At 42.0% G+C, this 11,225-nt stretch overlaps 1 protein-coding gene and 6 non-coding genes across 8 annotated transcripts; 1 reads left to right on the forward strand and 6 right to left on the reverse strand.

Moving 5' to 3' along the window:
• The first annotated feature begins 88 nt into the window (after positions 1 to 88).
• Positions 89 to 8,009, forward strand: LOC135618533 (uncharacterized). 2 transcript variants are annotated; one of them, XM_065119473.1, is made up of 2 exons: positions 89 to 858; positions 7,817 to 8,009. In XM_065119473.1, the coding sequence occupies exon 1, from the start codon at positions 89 to 91 to the stop codon at positions 854 to 856; it is 768 nt and encodes a 255-aa protein (XP_064975545.1). In that variant the 3' UTR covers positions 857 to 858; positions 7,817 to 8,009. The 2 variants fall into 2 exon arrangements, with proteins under 2 accessions (XP_064975545.1, XP_064975546.1); XM_065119474.1 differs by having other exon boundaries at positions 7,660 to 7,904.
• Positions 8,010 to 8,599: 590 nt separating this feature from the next.
• On the reverse strand, positions 8,600 to 8,672 carry TRNAA-AGC (transfer RNA alanine (anticodon AGC)). Its single transcript has one exon. It is a non-coding gene; the product is annotated as a tRNA-Ala (tRNA).
• Positions 8,673 to 8,953: 281 nt separating this feature from the next.
• Positions 8,954 to 9,026, reverse strand: TRNAA-AGC (transfer RNA alanine (anticodon AGC)). The gene has a single exon. It is a non-coding gene; the product is annotated as a tRNA-Ala (tRNA).
• A 145-nt stretch (positions 9,027 to 9,171) lies between these two features.
• TRNAA-AGC (transfer RNA alanine (anticodon AGC)) lies at positions 9,172 to 9,244 on the reverse strand. The gene has a single exon. It is a non-coding gene; the product is annotated as a tRNA-Ala (tRNA).
• A 546-nt stretch (positions 9,245 to 9,790) lies between these two features.
• Positions 9,791 to 9,863, reverse strand: TRNAA-AGC (transfer RNA alanine (anticodon AGC)). Its single transcript has one exon. It is a non-coding gene; the product is annotated as a tRNA-Ala (tRNA).
• Positions 9,864 to 10,089: 226 nt separating this feature from the next.
• TRNAA-AGC (transfer RNA alanine (anticodon AGC)) lies at positions 10,090 to 10,162 on the reverse strand. The gene has a single exon. It is a non-coding gene; the product is annotated as a tRNA-Ala (tRNA).
• Positions 10,163 to 10,299: 137 nt separating this feature from the next.
• Positions 10,300 to 10,372, reverse strand: TRNAA-AGC (transfer RNA alanine (anticodon AGC)). The gene has a single exon. It is a non-coding gene; the product is annotated as a tRNA-Ala (tRNA).
• Between the last annotated feature and the right edge of the window lie 853 nt (positions 10,373 to 11,225).

Below are 11,225 nucleotides of genomic sequence, written 5' to 3' on the forward strand. Positions count from 1 at the left end.
GAGAAAGAGGGAAACGTCGTCGTCTTCTCTGTCACTCTCTTAACGTCATCGGTCTCATCCTTCCTCTCTTCCTTCTCGTCCCATTCCCATGTCCGTCCCCAAAAAGCCCCTCCTCAAATCCTTCTTCCTCCTCCTCCTCTTCCTCTCCTTCCTCCTCTTCTTCCACCTCTACCTACAATCAAAGAAAACCCCGATCTCCTCCGCCATCGTCCCCTCCTCCACCGCCGCGCTCATCCGCATCCGACCGGGCTTCCGCTCCTACGACGACTACATCAAGCTGCAACTGAACAAGACCCTCAACCCCCGGCTCCGCCACTTGTGGGCGACCCGCGACTGGGACCGCAAGGTCCGCGTATTCTCTCGGTTCTTCGCCGACCTGGCCGCCGAGGGCCTCCTCTCCAACGCCTCCGCGGCGCTGTGCGTCGGGGCCCGCCTAGGGCAGGAGGTGGCGGCTCTGCGAGGGCTGGGCGTGGGGGGCGCGCTGGGGATGGACCTGGTGCGGGCACCGCCGCTGGTGGTGGCCGGCGACTTCCACGCGCAACCCTTCCCGGACGAGTCCTTCGACTTCGAGTTCTCCAACGTGTTCGACCACGCGCTGTACCCGGAGCGGTTCGCGGCGGAGGTGGAGCGAACGCTGCGGCCGGGTGGGGTGGCGGTGTTGCATCTGGCGGTGCACCGCCGCGGCGACAAGTACTCCGCCAACGACCTCCTCGGGGGGGTCGATGGCCTCGTCGCCCTCTTCAACCACTCCGAGGTGGTCCGCGTCCGCAAGATCGACGGCTTCGGCCTCGACACCGAGGTGGTCCTCCGGAAGACGAACACGAAGAGTAACAAACCAACAACTAAATCAAAATAGAGGTACTCCTTCCTTCCTTCCTTATTAATCTTCTCATTTATAGAACAAGAAAGAAAACTAGTAAGTAGTTATGGTATTGTTATCATTGGTATGGGTGATGATGAGGGCGTCATTTTGGGCGGAAGACGGGGCGTATTCTTAGGCTTTAACATTGTAGTGGGGTTGGTTGTGCTATTGTTTGTTGTAATGATGGCTTTAGTTGTTTGTTGATTCCATTAGTGTAAGAACTAGACAGTGGAGAGAGAAAGAGAGGTGCAGCGTTTTGGCTTTTGGAACTTTTGAGCATATTGAAGTCATCATAGAAAGCTTCAGAGGTCTGAAGGAGAATAGGATGGAGAGGGAGAGGGAGAGGGAGAGAGAGGTGAACCAGCTGGGTTTTGGCTTCTTCTAGCTGGCGACGAGAGGAATGCTGCACGGGTTTGGACAGCGTGCATGTTACGCCATGCCAAGCTGCCGCCCACGTTATTTCCGATTGGATCGGGATCTGTCACGGACTTTAATCCGTCATGGCTTATCATCAACAAAAATAACAACAACAACAACAACAATAATAATAATAATAATAATAATAATAAAAGGTGTCTGTCCACTTGCTAATCAGATAATATTTCTGCATGTAGGATAATTATGGTTTGTCGCTTCGAGTGAAGGTTTTGTGGATTAAAGCGGCTCATTCATTGCTTTTCCATTTTGTTCTCGTGATCTGTTTTCTTTCTTTTAGCTGCTATAATCCTGAAAGCTGTTAGAACCCTTGCAGATTCTAAACTTGGGGTTGATCTCTTTAAGGGATCAGCCTCCTTGGAACTCTATAGGGGTTCCTCCCTCCAAGTTGCTGCTCAAAGGCTGCATAAAAGATTCATCTATTGCTTAAGAAAAGAGAAGGAATACATAACTATTTATAGGGCTTCTAAACCCTAACTCATAATAGGACTCCTACTTAAGACTCTTACTTCTAACCAACTCCTAATAGGACTCCTACTCAAGACTCTTATTCCCTTACAACTCCTAATTCTTCTCTAAGAAAAAACCTCCTACATGAATGCCCATCACAATTATGACTCTCCTAGCTAGAGTCCTAACAGAATGTCCCTCTCAATTAGGACTCTCATAGCTAGAGTCCTAACATTTTTACATGAATGTCCCTCTCAATTAGGACTCTCCAAGCTAGAGTCCTAACAGACCCGCCCTCTTCAAATCAGCCTTGTCCTCGAGGCTGATGATTCATGAATTCTGGGAATTTGATCTTTAAGTCGTCATAGTTCTCCCAAGTGGCATCTTCTTTTGGTAGGTTCGCCCACTGTATTAGCACTTCATTAGTGGGTCGTCGTCGTCGAGTCACGATCCGTCGATCAATAATGGCACTTGGCTGGGTCTGGAGTTCTCTTTGGGTAGTCATATTTGGTGGGTGGCTTTGGGCTGTCTCCAAGCACCTGGTTAAAACTTCCGGTTGGCTGTTGGTTTGTGAGTGATATGTCGTACTCCTTTTCAATTTAGTACCCTGCATATAGAATAACTTTGTCCAAAATTTGCTATTGAAGATGCAAGTAGAATTTGTCACAAGCACAATGCGTCCCTTATAGTACAATTCTTTTGAGTCCCAATTGTAATGAGCCATGGGGCTTGGTGCTTCCTCCAATTTTTTTACAATCTTACTAGTATCTGAATCTTCCTGCCATTCCATCTTAATATCCTCAAGGAAGTCGCTGGTCGGAAGTGAAACGGTCGAAACTTCAACTTGCTCGGGTAGCTGCGAAAGCGCATCTGCAAGAACATTCTCTTTCCCCTTTTTGTAAGTTATTTCAAAATCAAATCCACGAAGTTTTGTTACCCATTTTTGTTGCTCGTGGGAAGATATCTTCTGCTCCAAGAGATATTTTAGGCTTTTATGGTCGGTCTTGATTTGAAAGTATCGTCTGATCAAGTACAATATCCACCTCGTTGCTGCGCGCACAATGGCGAGCATCTCCTTATCATATGTTGACTTATTTTGATCGGAGGGAGATAATGCCTTGCTAGTGTATGCGAGTGGTCGACCATCTTGCATGAGAATGGCTCCAATTCTGACTCCAGATGTGTCGGCCTCAATAATGAAGGGTCGGTTGAAATCTGGTAGTGTTAGCACCGGCGTCGTCGTCATGGCTGCCTTAAGTTTGTCGAAGGCAGCGGAGGCTCTGTCCAACCATTGGAAGACATCTTTTTCTAGTAAGGAAGTAAGTGGTGCACTGATCTTTCCATAGTTTTTCACGAACTTGCGGTAGTAGTCTGTTAAACCCAGAAAGCCATGTAGCAATTTTATGTTTCTCGAGGTCGGCCAGTTTTGCATTGCTCCAATTTTGAAGGGGTCCACTGCCACACCTTCCTCTGATATGATATGCCCAAGATATTCCACCTTTTGTTGAAGAAAGCAAAAATTCATGGTTGTTGTGTGTTCAAAAGGTGGTTTTTCGTATGTCTTCTTTGCATGCTCGTATTTGATGATACCCGGATCAAAGGTCCAGCTTTGTAAAGATTTGTGCTCCCTTTCATCTAGCAATTCATCTACTATTGGAATAAAGTATTTGTCCTTGATGATTATGCCATTGAGAGCTCGGTAATTAACACATATTCGCCTTGTTCCGTCCTTCTTGCGTACAAGTAGCACCGGCGAAGAGTAGAGGTTGCAACTTGGCCGAATAACTCCTGTTTTGAGCATCTCTTTTATAATCCTTTCTATTTCATCCTTCTGGAGATGTGGATACTGATATGGCTGAGCATTTGCTGAAGATTTGCCTGGAAGAATCATTATACAATGATCATGCCGACAGGTAAGAGGTAGGTTGCGCGGTTCGTCAAATATATTTGAAAATTTAGCAAGCAAAGGAAGTAGATTTGGATCTTCAAATTCTGTTGGCTCTCCCTTAGTTTGCTGCTCAAGTTGTACCAAAAAGCCGCTGCATGCTTTATGCAAAACATTCTCCATTTGTTGTGTGCAAATCGTTGTTATGTCGCCCCCACGTTTCCCATGCAATGTCACCTGTTTCTCCTTACTGTAAAATTTCATAATTAGTTTCATAAAATTCCAAGAAATATCACATAATGTCGTCAACCATTTAATTCTGAGCATGGCCTCATGATTGTTAAGAGGGAGAAGGAAGAAATCTGCAATTATCTCTTGGTCCTGCAGCAATAGTTTCTCCTGCAAGCGCCTATGATCACAATTCAAAATCCGTCCGTCGGTGACCTTAACATCAAACCTGCAGCGATTCTCGATAGGTAATGATATCCGAACAGCAAGCTTACTATTTAGGAAGTTAGTAGTACTGCCCGTGTCGATGAGAACAGTGATTGGTTGTTGTTTGAGAATGCCTCCAATTTTCATCGTTTGCGGGTTTGAGTAGCTAGCTAGTGTATGTACCGTAACTTCGGTTGGTTGTGGCTCTTCTTCTGCATCTTCTTCTTCATGTTCAAGGCTCTCTTTTGGATGTTCAATGACCTCTTCTTCTATCGGTTCAATCATAAGAAGTCCCCCTTTACTACAACGATGCTCACGGCTCCATGACTCGTCACAATGCCAACATAACCACTTCGCATATCGCTCCCGAAGCTCTTCTCTTGTTAACCTCTTTAGTGTAGGGACTTGGTCGACAGTAGGGGGGGCTAAGGGCTTCGATATTACTGGTTGAGGAGAGACCCTAGTCCTCCGAGCTTCATGGTTCAATTGCTCCTCTTGATGTCGTGCGAAAGAGATGACTGCCATAAGCGTATACGGTTGTCGCGCTTTAACTTCTCCTCGGATCTCCGGCTTCAAGCCCTCAATGAAGGTCCACAATAGCTGTTTTTGAGACCAATCATGATTTTGATTAGATAACCTTTCAAACCTGGTTTGGTACTCTTGAATGGTGGAGGTTTGTTGGATCTTTGCTAGTTCATCAATATTCTCGTAATCGGTTGGTCTGAAGTGAATTAGTAGTCCTTCTTTGAATTGTCGCCATGAAAGGACTCCATAAGTATGTTCAAACCAGTCAAACCACTGTATAGCATCCCCTTCAAGATGTATAGCTGCAATTTTCACCATAGATACATCCGCGGTTTTGTGGTACCGAAAATATCGCTCCGCGCGCGAGATCCAACCAATCGGGTCTCCTTCTTCCCATCTAGGGAAGTCCACTCTCATGCATGGATAGTTGGGGTTGGTCATAGAGCTTCCCCTCTCTTGGAAGTCATATCTTTGGGGTTGGTGTGATTGGGCAAAGCTCTCTCCTTGATGTGATTTCTTCGGGCTTAGTGGTCGGCCCAATCTGAGTTCGGTAAAGAGCATCCGAATCTTATCCTCCATTCGCGCCTCCAAGGCTTCGAATTTAGCATTGATTACCTCCTTAGATGCCATAATATATGCCTCCAAATCTATGATATTAAGATCTCTCTTTTGTTGTTAGGTTAAAGGCATGTATAGGTTGAGAGAAGTGATGGTCAAAAGGGTTGGTGGATTGGTGGATGTAGGCTACGATTTAGGCTTGTTTTGTGGCAGTTTTGGGTGCAGTTTGAGGGTGTGGTTTAGTAGAGTTTTAGGGCTGTGGTTGAAAGTTTTGGATCTGTGGTAGATGGTAGCAAAGGTTTGACAGAAATCCGTGGAAGTTGCAGCAAGTATGTGTTGTCTTGTAAGAGTAGAATTGTCGTCGAAGAAACAACGATTTCTCGACGTAATTTCCACCAAAAACTTGAGAGAATTGAGGAGGGAATTGATAGCAAAATCACAGTTTATATGACAGCAAGGATATCTAATTTAATGAAGAAAATTTCGGCAGTATAACAGCAAGGAAATTGGTGCAAGTTGCAATTGCAGAATTATCGTCGAAAAATTTCAGCGGGTTACGATGAAAATTTGCAGCAACATAAAATCATTTTTAGAGATGAATTTCTTAATAGATCAATCTTAGATGGAAGCCAAGATGATCTATGAAGTGTATAAGAAATTTCATTCAAAAAAGATTGCAAATAGATGGGTTAAGGCAACGATATGCAGCTGAAATTTTCTGCAGCATAGATTTTCAAGTGCAGCAGATTGGACATAAAAGATCAGTAGTTTATATTGAGAATTTTTCGATGAAACCAAAGGGAAATCAATTGTTAGGAAGTGTCAAAGATGTCATAAAAATTTCATAGAAATTTGGATAGAAAAAGCATAGTAGCAAGATCAAACAGATGGTGCTATGCGGCTTGAATTCTGCAATTCAAGTGCAGTAGATTGGACATAAAAGATCAGTAGTTTATATTGAGAATTTTTTGATGAAACCAAAGGGAAATCCACTGTTAAGAAGTGTCAAAGATGTCATAAAAATTTCGTAGAAATTTGGATAGAAAAAGCATAGTAGCAAGATCAAACAGATGGTGCTATGCGGTTGGAATTCTGCAATGTATCTTTCGTCGTAGAGATAAAACTTTGTGACGAAAAGTTTATGCAGCAATATAGGAACAATTTTTTTTTTTTTTGGATTTTCGAATAAGGATAACTAAATTGCAGTAGCAGTAAGGTAGGAAACCAGAACCTGTTGCAATTTACGGGGAGATCAAAGGATGATCCGTGGTGGTGGAGATGATGACGGAATTCGGTGACGATCTTTTAAGCAATTGTGGGAATTGCTTTGGATGGTTGTGGAGGGTTGATGGATGGCTGTGGAAGGGCAGCGAGACGCCAAGAACGCTGCTCTGATACCAGGTGTTAGAACCCTTGCAGATTCTAAACTTGGGGTTGATCTCTTTAGGGGATCAGCCTCCTTGGAACTCTATAGGGGTTCCTCCCTCCAAGTTGCTGCTCAAAGGCTGCATAAAAAATTCATCTATTGCTTAAGAAAAGAGAAGGAATACATGGTTATTTATAGGGCTTCTAAACCCTAACTCCTAATAGGACTCCTACTTAAGACTCTTACTTCTAACCAACTCCTAATAGGACTCCTACTCAAGACTCATATTCCCTTACAACTCCTAATTCTTCTCTAAGAAAAAACCTCCTACATGAATGCCCATCACAATTAGGACTCTCCTAGCTAGAGTCCTAACAGAATGTCCCTCTCAATTAGGACTCTCCTAGCTAGAGTCCTAACATTTTTACATGAATGTCCCTCTCAATTAGGACTCTCCAAGCTAGAGTCCTAACAAAAGCACTTGATTTTTATCATCTGTATCCGATGATTCCTGAACCGTTTATTCCCTGACCGACGTAAAGTTATTGCGGAGAGAAGCTTTGCTTCCTCCCCAACACATTGAATGGGCGGTCACCCACAGAAAAGACGACTCATTAAACCTCGATGAATGTAAGGGAGGATAAATAGGAATTTTAGATATCTTTCCTTTCAACATTTGGAAATAGTATATTTGTCACTTCAAATATTTGAATCTTTTACTATTCATTCGATAAATTCAAGTCAACTGTCGTTAATCACAAAAAAAACTCATTAATCACAATTACCATTATTTTGAAAAATATTAAAATTTAACTATATATATTTCTAATTTTTTCATTATGTTACCAACCAATTGGATTAACTGTAGTAACATATTTGTAAGTTTTTTGAGTCTTGCATGAATGTATATACAAGATACAAATTTACAGGAATGAGCATATATATATATATATATATATATATATATATATATATATATATATATATTGGTGTCGTATTCAATTGTGTTGTGAGTCGCATCTTTTCTTATGCATTCCTTTTCATTCCTATTCTCATATTTCCTATGTTCTGCTTGCGATACGAATGGTTTCTTGCAATTATTTGAATCATATTTACTTGCAACCGATGTATGGATCGGAGAAGGTCACCTATGACTTGGGAATTCGAGGATTCTTTGATCGAGATGAGGCGTTTGGCGACGGGATTGGAGCACCGACACCAGGATGATATACTTGATAAATAACATGATCAATGTTTGACTTTTGTGGTTTAATGCTTGCGTCTTTCTTGGTATCTTCAGGGTTTGGTGGTACCAGCTTTCTGTTACGTGGCTCACATGGGAGTAGACACTGTAACGGTTGAGGATGCTTAAACCGCGTTGTTCGTGACACCGCAGCTGGCTTTTGGTTGGCACTTCAAATGCCTTTCTCACTTACTAACTCTTGTCGTTTGTATACCTTACAAATGATAATTAGGCAGGATGAGATTGATCATCGGATTCTACTATCAAACCCTCTAACTTTTAACCAATTAGTTTAGTTGATAAGTTCCAAAATTAATCAGATTAGATTATAAATTCTTATTATTTAATAAATTTTATAGATCATTATTAAACCATAATCTTGTAGTATTAAGATAAAATATCCTTTATGGTTAGGGTTAATTTTATTAGCCTATTATCAAATAATATTTTAACTGATATTCCTAAAACATTCAGACCTCTTGCATAAAAAATACATCTCGTATGCTAAGCTAGTGCTCTATTATCTGAGCTACATCCCTTACTCATATTAGTTAAGGATTATCTTTATTAGCCTATTTATTTTATCGAACAAATAATATTTTAACCGATAGATCCTAAAAAACTCTAATGATCTCTTGCATAAAAAGAAGACATGGAGATGCGGGGTATCGATCCCCGTACCTCTCGCATGCTAAGTGAGGATTGTACCATCTGAGCTACATCCCCTGCCCTTTAATTTTAAGGATTAGCTTTATTAGTCTATTTATTACCTCGAACAAACAACATTTTAACCAATAGATCCTAAAAAACTCTGACGATCTCTTGCATAAAAAGAACACATGGAGATGCGGGGTATCGATCCCTGTACCTCTCGCATGCTAAGCGAGCGCTCTACCATCTGAGCTACATCCCCTACCTCTCACATGCTAAGCGAGCGTTCTACCATCTGAGCTACATCCCCTATAGATCCTAAAAAACTCGGACGTTCTCTTACATAAAAAAAAGACATGGAGATATAGGGTATCGATCCCTATACCTCTCGCATGCTACGCAAGTGCTTTATCATCTGAGCTATATCCCCTATTCTTATTAGTTAAAGATTATCTTTATTAGCCTATTTATTTCCTCGAACAAACAACATTTTAACCAATAGATCCTAAAAAACTCTGATGATCTCTTGCATAAAAAAATACATGGAGATGCGGGGTATCGATCCCCGTACCTCTCGCATGCTAAGCGAGCACTCTACCATCTGAGCTACATCCCCTACCTCTTGTACCATCTGAGCTACATCCCCTGCCCTTTAATTTTAAGGATTAGCTTTATTAGTCTATTTATTACCTCAAACAAACAACATTTTAACCAATAGATCCTAAAAAACTCTTGACGATCTCTTGCATAAAAAGAAGACATGGAGATGCGGGGTATCGATCCCCGTACCTCTCGCATGCTAAGCGAGCGCTCTACCATCTGAGCTACATCCCCTACCTCTCGCATGCTAAGCGAGCGTTCTACCATCTGAGCTACATCCCCTATAGATCCTAAAAAACTCGGACGTTCTCTTACATAAAAAAAAGACATGGAGATATAGGGTATTGATCCCTATACCTCTCGCATGCTACACAAGTGCTTTATCATCTGAGCTATATCCCCTATTCTTATTAGTTAAAGATTATCTTTATTAGCCTATTTATTTCCTCGAACAAACAACATTTTAACCAATAGATCTTATAAAACTCTGACGATCTCTTGCATAAAAAAAGACATGGAGATGCGGGGTATCGATCCTCGTACCTCTCGCATGCTAAGCGAGTGCTCTACCATCTGAGCTACATCCCCTACCTCTCTCATGCTAAGTGAGCGCTCTACGAGCTACATCCCCGTACCTCTCGCATGCTAAGTGAGGACTGTACCATCTGAGCTACATCCCCTGCCCTTTAATTTTAAGGATTAGCTTTATTAGTCTATTTATTACCTCGAACAAACAACATTTTAACCAACTTTGACGATCTCTTGCATAAAAAGAACACATGGAGATGCGGGGTATCGATCCCCGTACCTCTCGCATGCTAAGCGAGCGCTCTACCATCTGAGCTACATCCCCTATATCTCGCATGCTAAGCGATCCTAAAAAACTCGGACATTCTCTTGCATAAAAAAAGACAGAGATATAGGGTATCTCCGTACCTCTTGTATGCTAAGCGCGCTTTACCATTTGAGCTACAACCCCTACCCTTATTAGTTAAGGATTAGCTTTATTAGTCTATTTATTACCTCGAACAAACAACATTTTAACCAACTTTGACGATCTCTTTTATAAAAAGAAGACATGGAGATGCGGGGTATCGATCCCCGTACCTCTCGCATGCTAAGCGAATGCTCTACCATCTGAGCTACATCCCCTACCTTTTGTATGCTAAGCGATCCTAAAAAACTCAAGCGATCTCTTGCATAAGAGAAAGACATGGAGATACAGGGTATACATCTCCTATAGATCCTAAAAAACTCGGACGATCTCTTGCATACATAAAAAGAACACATGGAGATGCGGGGTATCGATCCCCGTACCTCTCGCATGCTAAGCGAGCGCTCTACCATCTGAGCTACATCCCCTGCCCTTATTAGTTAAGGATTACCTTTATTAGCCTATTTATTTCCTCGAACAAACAACATTTAAACCGATAGATCCTAAAAAACTCGGACGATCTCTTGCATAAAAAAAGACATGGAGATGCAAGGTATCGATCCTCATATCTCTCGCATGCTAAGTGAGCGTTCTACCATCTGAGCTACATCCCCTACCCTTGTTAGTTAAGGATTATCTTTATTAGCCTATTACCAAACAATATTTTAACCAATATTCCTAAAAAACTCGGACGATCTCTTGCATAAAAATAACTCTACCATTTAATCGATAGATCGTAAAAAACATGGACATGCAAAGTATCGATCCTCATACCTCTCAAATACTAATTAAGCACTCTACCATCTAAGTTACATTCACTCCTCTTCATGGTTAAGGATTTAACTTTATTTGTCTAGTACCTCTCACAAACAACAAAAAAACTAGATTTAAGCTATATCCCCGTACCTCTCATGCTAAGCGAGCACTCTACCATTTAAGCTATATCTCTGACTCCCTATGATTAATTTTATTAGCCTATTATCTCTAACAAATAATATTTTAACCGATAGAAAAGTTAAGTATTGGACAAACCCTAAAAAACCCGGACGAGCATAAAAGAAGATAAGAGAGAGAGAGAGAGAGAGAGAGAGAGAGAGGACGACTTCGTAGCACCCCATGGCAGGGAATTGTCGTTTGAGGACCTTCTACTGCTGAGAACAGGGAGGAAGTGGTAGCGGCATATCTAGTTGGTGCCGAAGACCGGAGATCGGGCGAGCGACTACGATCACCGGGAGAAGAATCGGACCGTAGACTTGGATGATTGGGGACGGGAGGGAGTGA

Source organism: Musa acuminata, chromosome BXJ2-8 (genome assembly GCF_036884655.1).
Source record: "Musa acuminata AAA Group cultivar baxijiao chromosome BXJ2-8, Cavendish_Baxijiao_AAA, whole genome shotgun sequence".
In the NCBI taxonomy this organism is placed as follows: Eukaryota; Viridiplantae; Streptophyta; class Magnoliopsida; order Zingiberales; family Musaceae; genus Musa; species Musa acuminata.

What these genes read in the sequence shown, in the direction of transcription:
- LOC135618533 (XM_065119473.1), top strand. Translation starts at nt 89, where the DNA reads ATGTCCGTCCCCAAAAAGCCCCTCCTCAAATCCTTCTTCCTCCTCCTC.